The sequence below is a fragment of the Pipistrellus hanaki genome, assembly GCF_964339955.1.
Source record: "Pipistrellus hanaki genome assembly, chromosome: 1".
NCBI lineage: Eukaryota > Metazoa > Chordata > Mammalia > Chiroptera > Vespertilionidae > Pipistrellus > Pipistrellus hanaki.
In genome coordinates, this window is record NC_140503.1 from 160,943,138 (window position 1) to 160,964,221 (window position 21,084).

Below are 21,084 nucleotides of genomic sequence, written 5' to 3' on the forward strand. Positions count from 1 at the left end.
TAGTTTCATTGGTAAAGGGGCAGCATCCTGCAGTTTGAAAGCCATAAACTTTCACATCCTGTACCCTCCCCAGAGATGCCTGACACGTAGCGGCCTCAGGGAAGCCAGGGAAGGACCAGCGAGAAGGTGGGGGGAGAGAGGGGGCGGGTCCCACCAGCCACAGTCGCCTTGCTGCGCCCTCCCCAACAGAGGGCGCCGGCGCCTCCCCAGCCCGCTCCCCAGCGGAGAGCGCCGCGGCTTGTGCACCGTGTGGGCCCCGCCCCCCAGACAGACGCTACCCCTAGCCCGGCATGGCCCCGCCCCTTCGCCCCGCCCGGCTCCTCACCAGGCCCCGCCCCTAACCCGACGTGGCCCCGCCCTCCCCACCCGCTGCTAGCCCGACATGGCCCCGCCCCTATCCCGGCCCCGCCCCCTCGTCCATCCCGCTTTACGGCTGTGCAGCCTCCAAGGGAGGGACCGCCCCGGCGCGCTCCGCCCCGCCCCGCCCCGCCCCGCCCAGGGTTCACCGCTGTGGCGGCCCAGGCATGGAGGGCGAGAGAACCTCGGCGGTGCTGTCCGGCTTCGTGCTCGGCGCGCTGTCCTTCCAGCACCTCAACACGGACTCGGACTCGGTGAGCTGAGGGGCAGGGCGGGGCGGGGCGGGGTCCGGTGTCGCCTTGGAAGAGGCCGGGCTCCCTCCCCGCCGTTGCCCGCGAGCTCCCGGGGCCGCAGCGCCGGCCGCAGCCCTCGGGCTCTGCCTCCTCCTCCCGCTGCTGGGCCGCCCGGAGGCGCCTCCGCCCGCGAGGTCTTTCCCGGGAGGAGCCCGCCCTCTGCTGCGCCCCGAGCCCAGGGGCCCGCACGCCCGTGTCTCTCCACCGCCCCTTCCCCGGCCCCGCGGCTGCGGGAGAGGAGACGGCCGGTGGCGGGGCTGCGCCCTTCTCGCCTCTTGGCCCACCGTCTCCTCAGAGCGCCGCGCTTGTGAAATGGGAGGGCGGGGAAGGGATAGAGGGGCTCATCCAGTGGCCATTTTGGGGGCAATCTAAGCGGATGAAAAAGCTTAATTGGGTATCGGATATCCGACTTTGGCATTAGTATTAAATTTATTAAAGTTGTAAGGCCTCAACTAGCTCCTTTTCTGATGCTTTCAGTTATGATTTAAATATTTATGCTCAAATATTAGATATTTAAATGCTTATTTCATACCAACTGCCTAGGTTAAAAACCTCTGGGTGAAGCAATGAAGTCGGTTTTTTAAAAATACAGTGTCTATTTTAATAAACTGATTTTTATGAAATTAAGCACTGTAAAACTTGGAGCACAGAAAGTAAAGTGCTTAATAACTTGCTATTAGTTTAGAAAATGCCACACTGAACAAACTCTAGTCATTTCTTAAGTAACCTTGATTAACACCTAGAAAAGACAAATGTGACTGTTTTGAATGTATGTAGCTGTGGAAGTTATTTTGGAATGTCTTAGTGTAAAAATAAACAGAATGGGTCCTTAAGTCCTCTGTAGCATACTTAGCCCTTGGAAAGTATCATAATGGTAGGCCCTTGTTTCTTAGATATTTTTCCTTCAGTCTTTAAGCGGTGATTTTCTTTTTTTAATATGTTTGTATTGATATGTAGAGAGAGGGGAAGGGAGAGGGAGAGATAGAAACGTGGATTGGCTGCCTCCCGCACGCTCCCTGCTGGGGATGGAGCCCGAAACCTGGGCATGTGCCCTGACCAAGGATCAAACCTGTGACCTCTTGGTGCCTGGGCATACACTCTAACCTAGGGGTGTCGAACTCAATCAGAGAAGGGGCCAAAATCTAAAATCCAGCCTAAATCGCGGGCCGAATGGTTTACTGAACAGTCATAAACTGACAATGTCATAAACTGACAGCGGAGTGCAGTGATGACAGTGCGGTGCAGGCCACATTGCAAGGACTGGCGGGCTGGATTTGACACATGTGCTCTAACCACTGGGCTAAAGGGTGCTTTTCCAGATAACTATACTTCTGTTGTCCCCGCTTCCTTTCCCAGGATTTGTCTAGAGTACTAGAGTGTAGTGTAGAGTTCTGGTTTGGTTCCCTTTTTGTCCAGTAAACCCTCACATTGTGGAAACATTCCTTTTGTGCTCTTCTTTAATGAAATGGGGAGGAAGGGGTATCTTTAATTATAAATACATCAAAATCTCCATTGTTGCTCAAGCAATATGGGTCTGTAAATGTGCCAAGAAAAATAACTGAATTCTCCAAAACGCAAATAAATCACCACTGTTTCAGCAGGAATATATATAGTTCTTAAAGAATCAGGGCTTTCAGCTCACCTTATATTTTTTATTTCTTTTTTTAAAAAATTATATTTTTATTGATTCTAGAGAGGAAGGGAGAGAAAGAGAAATATCAATGATGAGAGAGAATCACTGATCTGCTGCCTCCTGCATGCCCCACACTGGGGATTGAGCCCACAACCCTGGGCATGTGCCCTGACCGGGAATTGAACCCTGACCTCCTGATTCATAGGTCAACGCTCAACCACTGAGCCACACTGGCTGGGCTATTTCCTTTTTTCAAAAAGCAGACTCTGCTATTGAATTACAAATCTTTAATGTTTTGTATGATTTTTAATCTAAAAGCATTGATCACTGTGTCATTTCAGAAGCTCAGAAGCCTTCACTGGCTCCCAGAAGTATGTGCTATCAGTTCAGAGTCCTCAGCTAGTCATTTGGGATGTTCCTTTATTGGGGTTATTCCTATCTATGATTTACTTACAAATGGGAGCCTTCAGCTCCCAGGCAGGCTGCTCTGCTCCTCATGCCTCATGCTTTGTGTGCTCATTTCTGGCTCCAACCCTTTTATTCTCCCAAATATGCTAAAATTATAATGGCACTTACAATCTCTACTCATTTTTATTTAACTGTTCATGTTTCCCAACTAAACTTGGAGTGCATCTGGTCTTTGTTTTCTGTGCGCCTCAAGCTGGAAGCACATACTGTATAACATTGTTAAATACTTGAGAGATTGGCTAGTTAAGTGACTGAATGGTAATACTGTCAGTATATTTTATATATTTTACCCTTTCTAATTTGTATCCATAGGAAGGTTTTCTTCTTGGGGAAGTGAAAGGAGAAGCCAAGAATAGCATTACTGATTCCCAAATGGATGATGTTGAAGTTATTTATACAATAGGTGAGTAACTTACTTCTTTGTCTCCTATTTTTTATGGTTTATGCTAAAAAGGGATCAGTATAAATTACTTTTAAATTGATTTAAAGAAACAAAAACATTTAAAAGCAGATTTTAAAAGAGCATATTGTTTTTATTTCTCTTTAAAATACATATTTTTTAATATGTTCTTATTGATTTGAGAGAGAGGGAAAGTGATAGATAGAAACATTGATGAGAAAGAAACATCATTTATCAGCCACCTCCTGCACACCATCTGAAGAGCAATGCCATGCCGCACACGCGCAGGCAGCCTACTGCAATGGGTCGTGATGTTAGAGTAATGGACAATTTGCATATTCCTCTATTACTGTATAGGATTATTCATGTTATTTTTTGTTTGCTACTTTAACCCTTTGCACTCCGCTGTCCCCTCTCAGGGGACATCGGAATTCTAGCATATCACTCGGATGTCCCCTCTCAGGGGACATTGCAGTTTATTAGTGATTACGGGGAATTGAGTTATTTCAACGCACGTTTCCGCCGCAAAGTAGCGTCGAGTAGCTGGTAGCCAATGTCCAGAATGGTTCGGAGTGCAAAGGGTTAAAAGGTTAAAAATGGAAGTACAGCCCTAACCGATTTGGCTCAGTGGATCCCAGGTTCGATTCCGGTCAAGGGCATGTACCTTGGTTGCAGGCACATTCCCAGTAGGGAGTGTATAAGAGGCAGCTGATCAATGTTTCTCTCTCATTGTTGTTTTTAACTTTCTATCCCTCTCTCTTCCTCTCTGTAAAAAAATCAATAAAAAATATTTTTTAAAATGGAAATATATATATGTAAATTTACATGTGTGTATAATTATAATGTATATGTGTAAATACGTAAAGTCAATTTAAATTCACTCTCATTAGTTTCCTCTGTGACTGCCACTATTGGTTTCATATGTATATGTTTCATTTAAACAAATGGGATCATCTATACATGGATAAATATCTCCAAGATGTTATTAGTACAGAAGAATGTCATTGTATATATGTCATTCTTTCTTTTTTTTTTAATATATTTTATTGATTTTTGTACAGAGAGGAATGGAGAGAGATAGTTAGAAACATCGATGAGAGAGAGTCATTGATCAGCTGCCTCTTGCACCCCCCTACTAGGGATATGCCCGCAACCAAGGTACATGCCCTTGACCGGAATCGAACCCGGATCCCTTCAGACCCCACGCTGACGCTCTATCCATTGAGCCAAACCGGTCTCGGCATATTTGTCATTCTTTCTGTGGCTTCAGAGTCCCATTATATGGACCTACCACAAATTATTTAAACAGCTATGGATAACTTTCTATTTGTAATAAAATAGTAGACATTTTATTGTGCATATGTCTTTGTGCCTTTGAATATATGTGAAAGTCAAATTCCTAGAGGCAGCCGAAACCGGTTTGGCTCAGTGGATAGAGCATCGGCCTTTGGACTGAAAGGTCCCAGGTTCGATTTCGGTCAAGGGCATGTACCTTGGTTGTGGCACATCCCCAGTAGGGGGTGTGCAGGAGGCAGCTGATCGATGTTTCTCTCTCATCGATGTTTCTAACTCTCTATTCCTCTCTTCCTCTCTGTAAAAAATCAATAATATATATATATTTAAAAAAAATTCCTAGAGGTAGACCATTGCCTTTTGGAAAAGTCATGCCATTCTAGACTCCTCAATATGTAAAAGTACCTGTGTCCCCATAATCTTGCCACCACTAGCTATTATCAGGTCTTTGAATCTTTGCCAATGTGATAAGTAAAAAATAATAATAATTTTAATTTGCATTTCTTAATTACAAATGAGATTGAGGGTTTATGTACTGACCTTTGGGGGGGGGCCTTTTTCTTCTAATTGGCATGCTGGCCAAAGTATCAAACACACTTTGAGGAGTTTAAATAAGCAACCATTTACTGGGCCATTGTGCCAGGGATAGTACTCAGCTTTAAGGTGTCAGGCAAGTGCTACAGAAATGCTTAAGTATTCGCTCAAATCATTTTAAAATGTTAGATTACTTTAAGAAACATGATAACTGATAAAATCCAAGATCTACAAATTTCTACAATATATTGCTTTGGTTAATGAAGTCTTCATTTTATACTTTGTTACCTGCACCCGAGAATGTTGGGCTGTTACCATTTATAAAGACTATCTGTTCAGTGTTTTTGCAGGCAGAGATTTATCCGAGGGTAGCATACATTTGCTAGAAGAAAAATGTTTAAAGAGGATGATCACTTTTCCTATTTAGATTGATTTATACTGGCAAGAAATAAAACTAGCCTCTTAAAGAGGTTTTGCCCTAGCCGGTATGGATGGCTCAGTTGGTTAGAGCATAGTCCCATGCCCCGTAAAGAAAAAGATGTTTGGATTTTTTTTCTTGATAGTTAACATTAACAAATTCTTTGTGAGATAACTACTTGTAATAACACAAGGTTATCCCATTAGCAGCTGTTTTTATCAATTCCATAAAATTACAGTATAACCCATTTTAGAATTCAAAGGAAAAATTGCAGTTTTGAATTTGTCTTTTGTGTTGTTGTTAGTAACATACATAGAAGGAATGTAACACACTGGTTAGGCTTGAAGCTCTTTGAATGTTGGCCCTGGCTTGGGAGAGTCACTTAATCTCTCTGCCTGTTCCCTCAGCTTTAAAATGGAAAGAATAACATCTGTCTCATAGGTTTGTTCTGAGGTTTAAATGAGAAAATGGTAAAGTATTTCCTGGCATGAGGTATTCGACATTATGTTATTCAAATAACAATGAATGTAATCGTAATTAAAAATTCTTTTTTTCCAGACATTCAGAAATATATTCCATGTTATCAGCTTTTTAGGTAAGTAAGCAAGAACAAGTAAATGATCCACTGTGAAAATTACTCTGCAAGTGAAGTAATTCTTAAAATTAACAGAGTGTCTTTGTTATATATGGTGATGCTGTTTAAAATGAAAAGACTTGTTTTTTAATACATGAAAATTTACTTGTTCATTTCAACCCTAATATTTCTTTTTTTTTTCTTCTTTTTAAAATATATTTTATTGATTTTTTACAGAGAGGAATGGAGAGAGAGAGAGAGAGCTAGAAACGTCTGAGAGAGAAACATCAACCAGCTGCCTCTTGCACACCCCCTACCAGGGATGTGCCCACAACCAATGTACATGCCCTTGATCGGAATGGAACGTGGGACCTTTCAGTCCGCAGACCGACGCTCTACCACTGAGCCAAACCAGCTTCGGCTCAACCCTAATATCTCATTCTTTGTATTTATATGCTGTGTTAGCTGGTCTCTATTGCCTCTCCCAGGCACCAGTTTACTTTGAGGATTGCTTTTCCTTCTCACACCCACTCACCTCATTGCATTATTATAAACTCAGTGATACATTTTCATAAATCAACAGCAGCCTTTTTTCCTACCCTTTTATTCTAGTTTATCATAGTTTCTTACGTATCATATTTTTTAATGTTATATTTTGTCAGTTAACCAGTTAGTTTCTTTATCCTGCTTCCTTTTGCTTTTCTAGGGTGAAAACTTGTGCTCTTAGTCCTATATATAGAAGTAGTATTGTTAGCTCTTAATATAAGCTGTGGTATTATTAACTACTTTTTATTGAGGTATTGTTACATACATATGGAAAAGCACACAAATAAATGTTCATAAAGCAAACAGTTATAACTATAACATGGTATAGTTTTAATGAAATAGCTTTATGATTTATATAAACTGTATATAAGTAATCAACATTATCTTACAGTCACACTTAGTGATTGTGTAAGAGTTGCAGTGGAGCTGAAACTGGTTTGGCTCAGTGGATAGGGCATGTACCTTGGTTGTGCACACATCCCCAGTAGGGGGGTGCAAGAGGCAGCTGATCGATAATTCTCTCTCATCGATGTTTCTAATTCTCTATCCCTCTCTCTTCCTCTCTGTAAAAAATCAATAAAATATATAAAGAGTTGCAATGGAGCATTTGGTTAAGATGATAAAGATTTATGGTAAGGGATGATAGAAATAAAGGCTTAGTATAGTATTTTTAAAAAAATATATTTCTTTATTGATTTCAGAGAGGAAGGGAGAAGATATAGAAACATCAATGATGAGAGAGAATCATTGATCAGCTGCTTCTTGCACGCCCCTACTGGGGATTGAGCCCACAACCCAGGCATGTGTCCTTGGCCAGAATCGAACCTGGGACCCTTTAGTCCACAGGCCAACACTATCCACTGAGACAAACCGATTAGGGCAGCTTAGTATAAAGCTGCAAAAATATTTGTTGAATGACTAAGGGATTCTTGGTAGAGACTTATGAAAAGTATTTCTCTGGACCTACCCTTTGGTAGATGGAACACTTTGTCTATTTTTCCAGTAAAAGCTTTTTTTTTTAAATCCTCACCTGAGGATATTTTCCTATTGATATTTTAAAAATATATATTTTCATTGACCTCAGAGAGGAAGGGAGAATGAGAGAGAAATAGAAACATCAATGATAAGAATCATTGATTGGCTGCCTCCTGCACACCCCCCTACTGGGGACTGAGCCCACAACCCGGGCATGTGCTCTTGGCTGGAATTGAACCTGGGACCCTTCAGTCCACAGGCGAACGCTCTATCCACTGAGCCAAACCAGCTAGGGCCCCACTGATTTTTAGAGAGAATGAAGAGAAAGGGAAAGACAGAAATATCCATGTGAGAGAAACACATTGATTGGTTGCCTTCTGCACAGGCACCAGGGCCCAGGCCGGGGAGGAGCCTGCTACTGAGGTACCTGCCCCTGACTGGAATTGAACCTGGGGCCCTTCAGTCTGCAGGCTGATGTTCTATCCACTGAGTTAAACTGGCTAGGGCTCCATTAAAAACTTTTAATGTAAGCTTTCATTATTTAAAAAGAAAAAATATATTGTCCATTAGGATATAACTTTGGTTCTAAGTAACTTAATTTTTAGTATACAGATTAGAATTACCATTAAACCTATCACAGTGACTATTATTTATATAAAGGATTTTGTATAACAGTGCACCATCATAGAAAAAAATACGATTTATCTCAGATATTAACAGGAGGAAAATATTACGTGCATTCCTTGTTACTGCAAGGGAAAGAAGGCTGGAAGTAAACGCTTTAGAATCTTTTAGATTTATCTTTTAATTCTCCCTGCATCTTTGGCTTTCCAGCTACAGAACAAAGACCACTAAACTAAAGCAGTACCTATTCTGGGCTCTCCCAAACACCCCATTAAAAACACACACACACACACACACACACAAAAAAAAAAAAAACAAAAAAAAAAACCCTCCTGAAACACTTTTCTTAATTTAATGCAAATATTGCCTTTGGCATGAACAATTGGAGCACAATAATGATACATAAAATTTTTTTAAATAATAAATGATCTTTTCATTATTTTGCTCCAATACTCATTTTACATATTTTTGTATGTATTAATATTTATCTTTAAATTTTAATAAGTAAATTATGAATTAATTTTGAACTGGCTGTATGAATTCACAAATACCTGTGTTTAATGAAGAGTGTTTTGTTTTAAGAAAATATGATGGCCGAAACTGGTTTGGCTCAGTGGATAGAAAAAGATCCCAGGTTCGATTCCGGTCAAGGGCATGTACCTTGGTTGCGGGCACATCCCCAGTGGGGGGTGTACAGGAGGCAGCTGATCAATGATCCTCTCTCATCGATGTTTCTAACTCTATCGCTCTCTCTTTCTCTCTGTAAAAATTCAATAAAATATATTTTAAAGAAAGAAAACATGATGCCCAAAGTTATCTCTTGTGGTTTCTCCACCCCTTTTCCTTTTTCATTGCTTATGGACCTCATACTTCTACCACTCAAAGTCTGATACTTGGAGAACATTCTCTACTATTTATTTTATAACTTCATCTGGCAAGCAGGTAGATATATGTGGATTTGGGTTGGTAGTCTAGGAGTAACTGAAATTAAAGGTGCTAATAAAATCATTCATATTTTTAGCTTATTTGAAATGCTTTTAATTTTGGTTTTTACAGTTTCTACAATTCTTCTGGTGAATTAAATGAGCAAGCACTAAAGAAAATACTATCAAGAATCAAAAAGGTATTCCCTGACTTACCTTGTCTTTTATATTGTAAGTATTATTTTCAGTTCCTAAAAGCATGTAACACTTTGACAGAACTTTTCACCACCATGTGTCATCATGATGTCCTATACTAGTAAAGCAGGTGAGGGAAGGCTTGTTCTTGCCAGAAATTTAAAGGGGCTGCTCTGACAGCAAAACTAGTCAGTAAAAGAATTAATCTTGTTTTCATCCTTCCCTTGACTAGTCCAATGAACATTGATCTCTTCCTCTTCTGCCTTTCCACCATACCCCTTCCCAGTATCATTTATTCAGGAACTTAATCCATTACTCTTTTTACCTAACTGCAGTTACTTGTTTCTATAGTGCAGGGATGGTTTCCTATACAGTACCTAATTTGATTCCTCCATCCACAGCATACCTGGTATTCAGTTAAAATTTGTTGATCAAAATAGATATTTTTTCACAAATACAAAATTTTTTTCTGGGTACTATTTTCCTCTTAAAACTTTTTTTTAATCTCTGCCCTAGCCGGTTTGGCTCAGTGGATAGAGCGTTGGCCTGCAAAGTGAGGACCCCAGGTTCAATTCCGGCCAAGGGCACATGCCAGGGTTGCGGGCTCGATCCCCTGTGGGGGACATGCAGGAGGCAGCTGATCATTGATTCTCATCATTTATGTTTCTCTCTCTCTCTCCTTCTCCCTTTCTCCCTGAAATAAAGAAATACATATTTTTTAAAAAAACATTTTTGATCTCTGAGTTCAGAATAAAAGTAAATTTACTAAGAGAAGTTTCTTTAAAAAAATCCGTTTTGGTAATGCTTGGGCTTCCAATTATATTTTTAAAATGTTCCTGTAAAAATGTTTTAGTTGTAAAGAGATATAATTTTACCCAGTCAGAGTGGCTCAGTGGTTGAGCATCAACCTATGAACCAGGAGGTCATGGTTCAATTCCTGATGGGTGCACAAGCCTGGGTTTCCAGCTTAATCCCCAGTGGGGTGTGTACTGATCAGCTGATCATTGATTCTCATCATTTATGTTTCTCTCTCTCTCTCCTTCTCCCTTTCTCCCTGAAATAAAGAAATACATATTTTTTAAAAAAACATTTTTGATCTCTGAGTTCAGAATAAAAGTAAATTTACTAAGAGAAGTTTCTTTAAAAAAATCCGTTTTGGTAATGCTTGGGCTTCCAATTATATTTTTAAAATGTTCCTGTAAAAATGTTTTAGTTGTAAAGAGATATAATTTTACCCAGTCAGAGTGGCTCAGTGGTTGAGCATCAACCTATGAACCAGGAGGTCATGGTTCAATTCCTGATGGGTGCACAAGCCTGGGTTTCCAGCTTAATCCCCAGTGGGGTGTGTACAGGAGGCAGCCGATTAATGGCTCTCATCATTGTTGTTTCTCTCTCTTTCTCTCCCTTCTTCTCTGAAATCAATAAAAATATTTTTTTTAAAAATAAGTAATTTAATTTCCTCAACTTAAATGAGCAAATATAAAACTTAGTTGCTGAAATGGTCACAGACAGATCTCTAAGCGAAGTGGTTGTTTCTCTTTTTTTACAATTACTGTGTTTCCAGCAAAAATTAAATTAATTTTGGAGTTTAAGAAAAAAAGGTTTAGTAACACTTAACATTTCTTTAGCATGTTACAGTTCATAAGACACTTTTACATGATCTTATTCAATCTTGAAACCAATTCTCTGGGATAGGTGATATCATTACCATATAAATTTCAGTTTTAAAAGCTACTGGGTTCAACTTACCTATTTATTTTAAATATATATTTTTATTGATTTCAGAGAGGAAGAGGGAAAAAGAGTTAGAAACATCAATTTTGAGAGAAAACCATTGATCAGCTGCCTCCTGCACACCCCCTACTGGGGATCAAGCCTGCAACCCGTGCCGTGCCCTCAACTGGAATCGAAGCTGGGACTCTTCAGTCTGCAGGTCAATGCTCTATCCACTAAGCCAAACCACCCAGGGCTCAACTTACTTAACAAACCAAGCATCCATATAGGAAATCAACTTGTTTTCATTGACATTATCTTAGTTTAAATTTTGACTAAAGATTAAGATTTTATTTATTTTATTTTTCCCTCCTGAACAGGCATTTAATAGTTTTCAGTTGGAAGCAGTAATTGGAGAATAAGTTACAGAGACAGACAGAAAACAAAAACAAAACTCACACAACTTAAAGTGCTTCAGGCTGCAAACGTAAACAATGAGGGCAGGAGGAGGCCACCACCTATGGCCTCTCACCTCTGAGACAGGAGGGTCATTGTCTGGGTCTCTATCATCCCTACCCTCTAATCTCAGCCTTGAGGTGGGTAGGTGGGGGTGGCAGGGGAATGTCAGAGGCAGGAAAGACAACTTAATAGGAATGAGAAACCACTTTGTAAACTTAGAACCAGGGAACAAGGCAGGGAAAAGGCCCATCTCCCCCACAGGAAGTCAGGGGAATGCTGTTGGTTTAGTGCTGCAGTCATACCCGCCCATTTCACAGCGTTTCCCTCATCTGCAGACACAGACAGGCTATGGCCTCCTCACCTACAATGGGAGGCATCCCTAGGGAGGCACAGCCTGGAATAAGGACCCCCTTCAGGGGCGTTCTATTTCTGGGCGTGTAAGAGAGCCTGCAAGGTGCTACTTTACGGGCTCCACCACCCGGACTTTGCACTCGCATTTGGAAATCTTGTCCAGAGAGAGCACAGCCTTTTCCGGGGGTTGGTAGAGGGGGCAGCCAACTGTGGAGGCCACAGAGGGTGTGATGGCCCTACCCTCCATCACACTGCCAGTCCTGAAGGAAGGCAGAGATATGAGCTCTAGTTAGACCTTAGGACCATTTCCTGCTCCCTCTCTTAATTCTGGCCTCTACTGAGTCCAGTGGCTCCCCTCCCTTGGTTCCATTCCTCATGAGGTGGCTGCGGGAAGGCTGTTTTGGGAGGACTGAGAGTGGTCCAGGCTAGCCTGGTGTCTCGACCAAGTCCCGGACAGCTACCCTGTTTCCCCAAAAATAAGACAGTGTCTTATATTAATTTTTGCTCCCAAAGATGTGCTAGGTCTTATTTTCAGGGGATGTCTTATTTTTCCATGAAGAAGAATACGGTACACATTTATTGTTAAATGAAAATAAAGGAAATTTATTACCTGTATACGGTACAGTAGTACGGTAGTTGTCAACACAAACTGTGAATCCTACAGTATCAAGAATTTACTCATTTATTCAATGACAATCATGTTATCATATTCTGGAACATCATCATAACAATCCAATTCTTGAATTTCCTGGTGAATATCTTGTGACTCCATTTCTTTCAGAATCAGTGGACCAAATCTCTCATGTTTAGCAATAGCATTCTGAGACAGAGCCTAGGGAGGGGCCTCATTTTCGGGGGATGCCTTATATTTCACTCAGAAGGAAACCTGTAAGTAGGTCTTATTTTCGGAGGATGTCTTATTTTCGGGGAAACACGGTAGGCTCCTGGGACTGTTCTTTCAAGAGAGGGGCTGGGCCTTGGGTGGAGGGTGAGACACACTAGCAGTGAATTGTAGCTTCAGTTTCATGTGCTGGCTCAGCTGGGGTGGAAAGACAGATCAGCATTCCCACTTGGCATCCAGGCCCCAGACCTTTCAAATCACCTTTCCCTTTGACAGACCAATGCTGGATCTAAATTCCACCTTCCCTCAGCCTGGCTTTAGTGCCATCCATTGTATTTCCTCTCCAGCAGCTAGCATGCCTTCTATCCCAATATTCTGCACCACCACCACCCCGTCCACCCCTTTCAGCACCTCCCAGCCCACCTCAAAGAGCCCTGTCCTTAGAGCCTGGAAGGCCACACTGAAGGTGAGAGCACTGCCCTTTCGGGAAAAGCCAAGGTTGTTGAGGGGCGTGTGGCAGACTGTGGAGTCAAGGGCACCCTGCATGGCCTGAAGGTCCTCACACAGCTGCTTTCCTGGGGGGCAGAAACAGTGACCAGTAAACACATCTGTACAGTGTTCCTCAGCAAGGGGCTTCCACAAGCACAGCTTGATTGATCCTCAGTCGCCCAGCCTGTGTGTGCTCCGCGGTCCACACAAGCCTCACAGCAAGGAAGTCTTGGAGATTGTTGAGCAGCATGTAGGTGACCGTGAAATGCTCATAGGTCTGAAACGGGGTCTGACAAGAAGCAGTCGCACAAAGCACAGGCGGTCCAGGCAAATGCTGGGCAGGCAGTAATGGGTGTAGATGCTCTGGGTAAAGGGCAGCTTTGGGGTGGACCACTGAACCACAGAAATCAAGGGGACTCTAGGCCCTTGGCCTTAGGTGTCCCTGGGGCCATCTATCCAGTGTAACTGAGTGGGAAGATAACCTCATTGTGGACACAATTGGTTTCTCCACAGGCAGTGTAGTCACTCCCCCCGAGGTTGCAGGGTCTGGGTGGTGGGTGAGAAACAACCTCCTACTGCCTGGATCCCCACTCTCTGGGGGTTCAGGAGGCTGGTTGCTGGGGTTGCCAGCCAGGGAGGTGGCCAGTTATGCCTGGGCCACCCCCAGTACCAGAACCCCCCACCCCCACTACCCGGCAGTGAAGCACTAACAGGAAGTGGACAGTCTCCCCCAGGGAGAGATGGGCAGCGCCTGGTACCAGTGGCACGGCCGAGCTAAAGATTAAGATTTTAGAAGAGCAAATGCCATAAAAGAAGTTAATCTTTTCCCCCCTAATCTATATTGAATAAAATTGTCCTGAAACTGAATATAAACTAATTTAACTGCAAGACAGTTTACATACTTTACAAAGTATAAAAGTTTATATTTAAGTGTATATTTTGTTTACATATGCCCCAAGTCTTGCTAAATTTTAAGAAAGCCATTTAAAAAAAAAATCTTTTATTGATTTCAGAGAGGAAGAGAGAAGGAGAGATAAAAACATCAATGATGAGAATCATTGATCAGCTGCCCCCTGAACACCCCCTACTGGGGATCAAGCCTGCAACCCAGGCTTGTGCCCCTGGGGAGAACTGAACCTGGGACCCTTCAGTTTACAGGCTGATGTTTTATCCCGAGCCAAGCCGGCAAGGGCGAGAAAGCCATTTTTTAAGGTTGTCAGTTGTATTGCTTAATTATGATAAGACACAATAATTATGATTAAGGTGTGTGTTTTTTCTGTATTTCCTTTCAGGATGTGGTGGGTTGGTATAAATTCCGACGCCATTCAGACCAGATCATGACATTCAGAGAAAGACTACTTCACAAAAATTTACAGCAGCATCTTTCAAGCCAGGAACTTGTTTTTCTGCTATTAACACCAAGTATAATAACAGAAAGCTGTTCTACTCATCGGCTGGAGCATGCCTTGTATAAACCACAGAAAGGGTAAATGTTGGCCCGTCATTGGCTATCTTCAGCTAATAGAAAAATACACTCAATATTTTTATAGCACTTTTTGTAGCTTACCAAGTATTTTCATACATTGTTACTTTAGATTGTCATAATATTGCTCTGAAGTCTGTCTTACCATCTGTTCTTAATAGATGGGAAAATGAATGTCAGATAAAGAAATTAGAAGCCCAGTCTGGAATGTTGACTTATATTTCTCGTCACTGAGGTTTTCTATTATTTAACGTAAGATGGAAAAAATATGTGTACTTTAGATATTGGCTGCTAAAGGATATAATGTAGAACTTACATCTAGATACTTGAGCAGCTTTTCTCAACCTCTGCAAGGAAGCGAGGTAGTTCTTGATGATCTACCAAAATGGTTTAACAGATTCCCAAAGGTTGTATAAACATTTTCATGGAATATAAGAATTTTAAGTTAAAGAGTACCAACTAAGGTTAATTTTATTATTCATGGAAGATAGGCTAAATCTCAACAATTAAGCCTTATATTTATACTAGAGGCCCAGTGCATGAAATTTGTCCCCTCAACCCAGCCTGCACCCTCTCACAGTCCAGGAGCCCTTGGGGGATGTCTGACTGATGGCTTTGGCCTGCTCCCCGGCAGCAGGACATCCTTAGCACTGCTGTGGAGGCGGGAGGCTCCTGCCACCGCCCCTGTGTTCATCAGCCCTGAGCCTGGCTTCTGGCTGAGCGGTGTCTCCCTCTGCGAGCATTGAGCATCTGTCCCCTGGTGATCATAGCAGCAGCCAGTCGTTCCTCCATTTGGTCAATTTCCATATTGGCCTTTTATTATATTGGATGTGCTAATCAGTTAAAATAGCCATAAAAGTTTTTTTTTTATGTAATTATACTGTGTATACATCACAACTTTTTAAAAAATACTCACCTCAGGATATTTTTGCGTTGTTTTTTATTATGTTCTAATTATTTTAAAATATATATTTTTATTGATTTCACAGAGGGAAAAGGAGATAGAAACATCAATAATAAGAGAGAATCATTGATTGGCTGCCTCCTGCACATCCCCTACTGGCTATCGATCCCACAACCTGGGCATATGCCCTTGACTGGAATCAAACCTGTACACTTCAGTCCATGGGCCGATGCTCTAACCATTTACCTAAACTGATTAGGGCAATTTACAAGTTTTTTTTAAATATATTTTTATTGTTTTTTTCACAGAGAAGAAGAGAGAGGGACAGAGAGTTAGAAACATCAATGAGAGAGAATCATTTGATCAGCTGCCTCCTGCACACCCCCTACTGGGGATATGCCCAAACCAAGGTATATGCCCTTGACTGGAATCGAACCTGGGACCTTTTAGTCCACAGGCCGACATTCTATCCACTGAGCCAAACCGGTTTTGGCAATTCACAACCTTTAAAAGCCATTTTTCTCGTCAGTAGATTCTATCTTGGATAAGAAATAAGGAATAGGATTTTTTTATCTTATAGGGGAAAGGTAATCTATACTAATAAGTAGATGCTAATCTTTGACTTTATTCTAGGTTTATATTTTAAAATTTTATTTCCTCAGACTGTTTCATAGGATACCCTTAGTGGTGGCCAACCTGGGCATGTCTGAACAACTAGGTTATAAAACTGTATCAGGTTCCTGTACATCCACTGGATTTAGCCGAGCAGTAAAAACACACAGGTGAGATTCCTCAATTGCTTCCCCACTAAAATTACTCCTATTCATTTACTGAAATTAGTTATACAAATGAAGAATAAAAATAAAGGAAAATTGACTAATAACCATATCACTCAAATAAACTAGACTTTTTACTTTTCCCATATTTCCTTCTAGCACTTGCCCATTTACATAGAGGGAAGTTGTTCCATATTTTAATGAATTTTCTAAAACTAAGTAGCTAGCCTTAAAATAATCAATTTTCTAAGGCATCATTTAAAGGCATGAAATTAGACTGCATAATAAATACAAAAAATGAGGCTCTAGCCAAGATTCACGCATACTACCAGCTACTAAGTTATAACTTTTTTGTGATTGTTAAAGAAATGATTGTCAGAAATAGCAATGGTATTACAGGATACTTCCTAGTGAATAGACTTTGAGAAAAGGCACCAGATTTTATTTATTTTTGTGTTCCCACAGTGCTTACCAATGTCTTATATAAATACCTCATTTCGTTGATTCGAAGATATACAGTTTTAAATTTACCTCAAATTGGGATGTTTTACAAACCATGCCTTAGCATTTTTTTTCTTCTTGATATGTAAAATAATGTTGCCTCTTTCAATCAATGATTCTATAAAATCAGTAAAATATGGTTGTGATTTTCCATAGCTCAACTACAAATAAGTTTTCATCATATCATTGAGTTTTATATATTTGCCTGATGAAATGGTAATGTTTTACAGCCCTAAATTTTTTAAAGAAGATGGATCTTTAAAGGAAGTACACAAAATAAATGAAATGTATGCTTCTTTACAAGAGGAATTAAAGGTAACATAATTTGTCCAACACTTAGAGACCACGTTAGAGTTGATATCTAACTGATCATTGAATTATTTTTACGGAAAATTGACATTAGATTAAATTTTAGTTTCATTTAGCTTCAGTAACAAAGACCTCAATCTTAGTAGCAGCCTATAAACACAAAAATGTAGTCTCACATTATGTCTTGGCTCCTGTTCTAAGTATCTTCATTCTAGGATCCATATGGAAGGAGCAGCCCTTACGTGGGATATGCTCTTCTCATGACAAAGGAAAAGAGCAAGAAGGCTAGTGGAAATTCACGCAGTTCTTAAAACTACTCAGAGATGGCTTGTCTCTTCCACTTATATTTCATTAGTCAGAGTTTATCGCATGACAATAGGTAAGGATATATAATCCTTTTATAGGATAAAAACAAAAGCAAATATTTGGGAACAAGACAGTATAGCATTGTATTTAGTTCTATCCTTTGAGAAATAAACATCAAGGTAGAATTAGATAGATTTATTGGGCATGAGAAGGGGAAGGTGCTTCTGAAAAAGAAGACAGAGAAAGGAAATTGGGTAGGAAGAATTTTATTTAGACTGCAGGACCAGAAAAGTTTCAGCCAGGCAAAGTTGTCCTATAGGAATGGGATATAATACTCACAACATGCTCAGTCACTATGAGCAGCCTACAGGAAGCCTGGCCTAAGCACACAGTAGTGGGTCCAAAAGCATGGCAGCTAATCTTCTAGTCAACTATGCCTCCTCCAGATGAGGTTACAGTAGTATACTTCAGTGATTGCTATACTCATCAACAGAGCACATGAGAAATGACATGAATACATTTTATACTAATATGAATAATGATAGTACAGAAATTTTAGAAAATATACATTTAGAATGCCACCATTGAAAAATAATTGTTTTCACTGCCATATTCTGCAGTTTTTCCCTAATGTATACATACTTTTATATATCGTAGTTGATAGGGATAGAGGTAAATCGATGTGTATCACGATTTTTATTTATTCAATATAGTAAACATTTTTCATGTTGCTACATATTCTTTTCTTCTTTTTAATGGCAGAGTATTTCAGAGAGTAGTACATTGGAACTCTTATGTTAAAAGTACCAACTTGGGATAAAATACAGAATGTAAAGAGGTGTATTAAAGGAACTGTAGGCAGAAAGCAGCTGAGTTTCAGGAAGAAATTGGAACCAGGAATTAAGAGTGCCATCACAACTTTCTCTCCCTCTGTGTCTGCACATAGGTTTCCTTCATAGTATCTGCAGGTCTTTCTGTTTATTCATCCACTGGCTGGCCAGACAGCTAATTCACAGTTGCATTTAGAGCTCTTCTATTCAAGAGATAAAGGGTCTATTGATGAACTTATGGCAGGGTGAACAAGTTTATTATAAATAGGCTGAGCAGAGATTTAGTATATACAAAATAGTATCCTCTAGTCCTGGCCACTTAGACTCAGGCCTGAGGACCAAAGGGTTGTAGGTACAATCCCCAGCCTGAGACAACCAATTGATGTGAATCTCTCACATCAATAGTTCTCTCTCTCTCTCTCCCTTTACCTCCCTCCCTCCTACTTTCTCTAAAAATCAATGGGGGGAAAATATCCTCTGGTGAGGATTAAAAAAAAAAAAGTTATCTACTAAAACTGACTATAATAACCTTTTACCCTATAATTGGAAAATAGTTACTTTAAATTTTTTTAAAGTATTTACTAAAACTGGCTATAATAACCTTTTACCCTGTAATTGGAAAATAGTTAAGTTTTTTAAAATAGGTTTTTATATTGATTTGAGGGAGAAACATGGATGAGAAACATTAATTGGCTGCATCTTACATGCCCTGAACTGGGAAATGAGTCTACAACCTGGTGCATGGGTCAATACTCAACCACTGAGCCACAGGAATTTTACAAAATAGAGAAACTTTTGATTGGATATTATACTAAGAATCATCATCCTATATATATTTTGTTATTAAGATATATCTCCAAAATGGACTGAACATAAACTGTGCACCTATGGATGAGGACAATGGGGGATGGGGAGGGGGCGAAGGGTGGGGTGGGAACCTGGTGGAGGGTGGAAGAAATGAGGAACCTTTGTAATAATATGAACAATAAAGATTGATTTAAAAAAAAAAAAAAAGATATATCTCCAAAATGAAATCACTGAGTCAAAAGATATTAGTACCTCAAACTGATGGACACATGAGGCTGGTCTGCTTTTCTTTCTTCCTTTTTTTTTTTTTTTTTCTGAGAGTGTGTTTATTATGGGAAAGAAGTGAGCCAAGGCAGGGCTACTGTCAGCTTACTGGAGAGTCTGAGAAAAGGGGACCTTGGGGACAGGTTCAAGGGATTAGCTTGGGATAAAGGCTACTGCCCATTGCTCTCCTAGTTGCAAGTCTTATGGGAACCCTTAGAATTTAGGAGATGCATGCCTGCGGGGGAAGAAGAGAGAGGGGAGGGAAAGCCAGGGGCTTGTCTTTTTTTTTTTTTTTTTTTTTTTTTTTTTGTACTATTGGGGAGGTAGGGGACTGGGTGGAAGTGGATAAAGAGGAGGAAAATGGGGGCCATCTGTAATAGTGTCAACAGTTAAGAATAAAAAAGTAGTTTCTTTTATAGGAATTATGAAGTTCCTGTATGAAAACTTTTTTATAACAGCAAAATGCAATCACTTTTCTTTAATATTAAATGTTTACAGTAATTATGCACCTCTCAAAATAGTGCAGTATATTTCGTTTCAAGGTGAGTTAAATATTTTTGTTTTTTATTTCAATGCATTATCAAAGAAATAACTAGGATAAAGCTAGTGTATAAATGGGAAGTAAATACATCTGTAAAACATTTGCTATCTATAAAGTACCATACAAGTGCTTATTGTTGAGTTCCTCCAAAAAATAGCAAAATTAAAGTTTTTATAAAAGCAAATAATACTTGATATTATGTACCATGAAGGTTTTTATGAAACCAGACTGGGAATTTTATCCATACCCTTGCATTATTTTATTTTGCAGAGTGTATGCAAACAAGTAGAAGAGAGTGAGGAAGCAGTAGAAAAACTACTAAAGGATGTAAACAGATTAAAACAAGAAATTAAAAAAAGAAAACAAGCACAGATTCAAGCAGCAGGTGAGTAAAAAGTTCGCACACCACCTCTTTCTATGCCTAAAAAAAATTCTGATTTGAATTATGGATGAGCCAGCTGCACTGATGACTTTGCCCATCTTAAGATTAAAAATAATTGTTTTATTAATACTCTTAAATCCCACTGAGCAAAGAACATGGTTCTATTATAAGTATATTCTATTGTTGATATTAAAGAATTTAGTTATATTCTTTTAGAATATTATAGCATGAGTTGGAGTTTGGGATTATGCAAGTCATTTTTCTCAGTTTAAACAAGTTGATAAAATTGTTAGTATTTCTGACTCAACTTTACTAACAGATAACTATAAATGCTTTGTAGAACAACTATTATATATTGAACTGTTATTTTATTTTGTTTTAGGAGAGAAGAATGTCCAAAAAGACCCTCAGGAGAACATCATTCTTTGTCAAGCTTTACGGACATTTTTTCCAGACTGTGAATTTCTTCACTCATGTGTTATCTCCTTGAAAAATAGGCATCTCTCTAAAAGTAGCTGTAATACCAATCACCAAGTCAGTGTGGTAGACAACCTGACCTTAATGGTAGAATACACTGACATTTCTGAAGCTAGTCCAGCTAGCATTGCACGGCAAGAGATGAAGCGTAAAGCGTTAGATACAGATGACAGAAGGCAATTCAAGAAGTTACGGTTGTTGGAGATACAAAGCCAAACATCTAAAACAGAAACTGATAATACTAACCAAGAAAAATCATCCACAAGCAGCCTAGAAACAGATGAGGAGATTGAGAAAATGAAGGATTCTGGTGACTATCCAAGGTCTCCTACATTTTGATCCCTTTAGGCCAAAAGATTTTTGATCAGCTGTGCCTGGCTATTTGCAGTAATACATTAAAAAAAAAAAACCCAAAAAC

The 21,084-nt window shown here is 40.0% G+C and overlaps 1 protein-coding gene across 4 annotated transcripts; it reads left to right on the plus strand.

Annotated features, from left to right (window-relative positions):
- The first annotated feature begins 463 nt into the window (after positions 1-463).
- On the plus strand, positions 464-21,084 carry ABRAXAS1 (abraxas 1, BRCA1 A complex subunit). Of its 4 annotated transcripts, none has more exons than XM_084882187.1 (9): positions 464-611; positions 3,064-3,154; positions 5,955-5,991; positions 9,172-9,238; positions 14,379-14,572; positions 16,136-16,255; positions 16,981-17,065; positions 20,078-20,192; positions 20,572-21,084. In XM_084882187.1, exons 1-9 carry the CDS (start codon positions 525-527, stop codon positions 21,003-21,005), a joined length of 1,230 nt encoding a protein of 409 aa, XP_084738313.1. In that variant the 5' UTR covers positions 464-524; the 3' UTR covers positions 21,006-21,084. The 4 variants fall into 4 exon arrangements, with proteins under 4 accessions (XP_084738313.1, XP_084738315.1, XP_084738314.1 ...); XM_084882189.1 differs by lacking the exon at positions 464-611 and adding an exon at positions 638-784; XM_084882188.1 differs by lacking the exon at positions 464-611 and adding an exon at positions 812-1,044.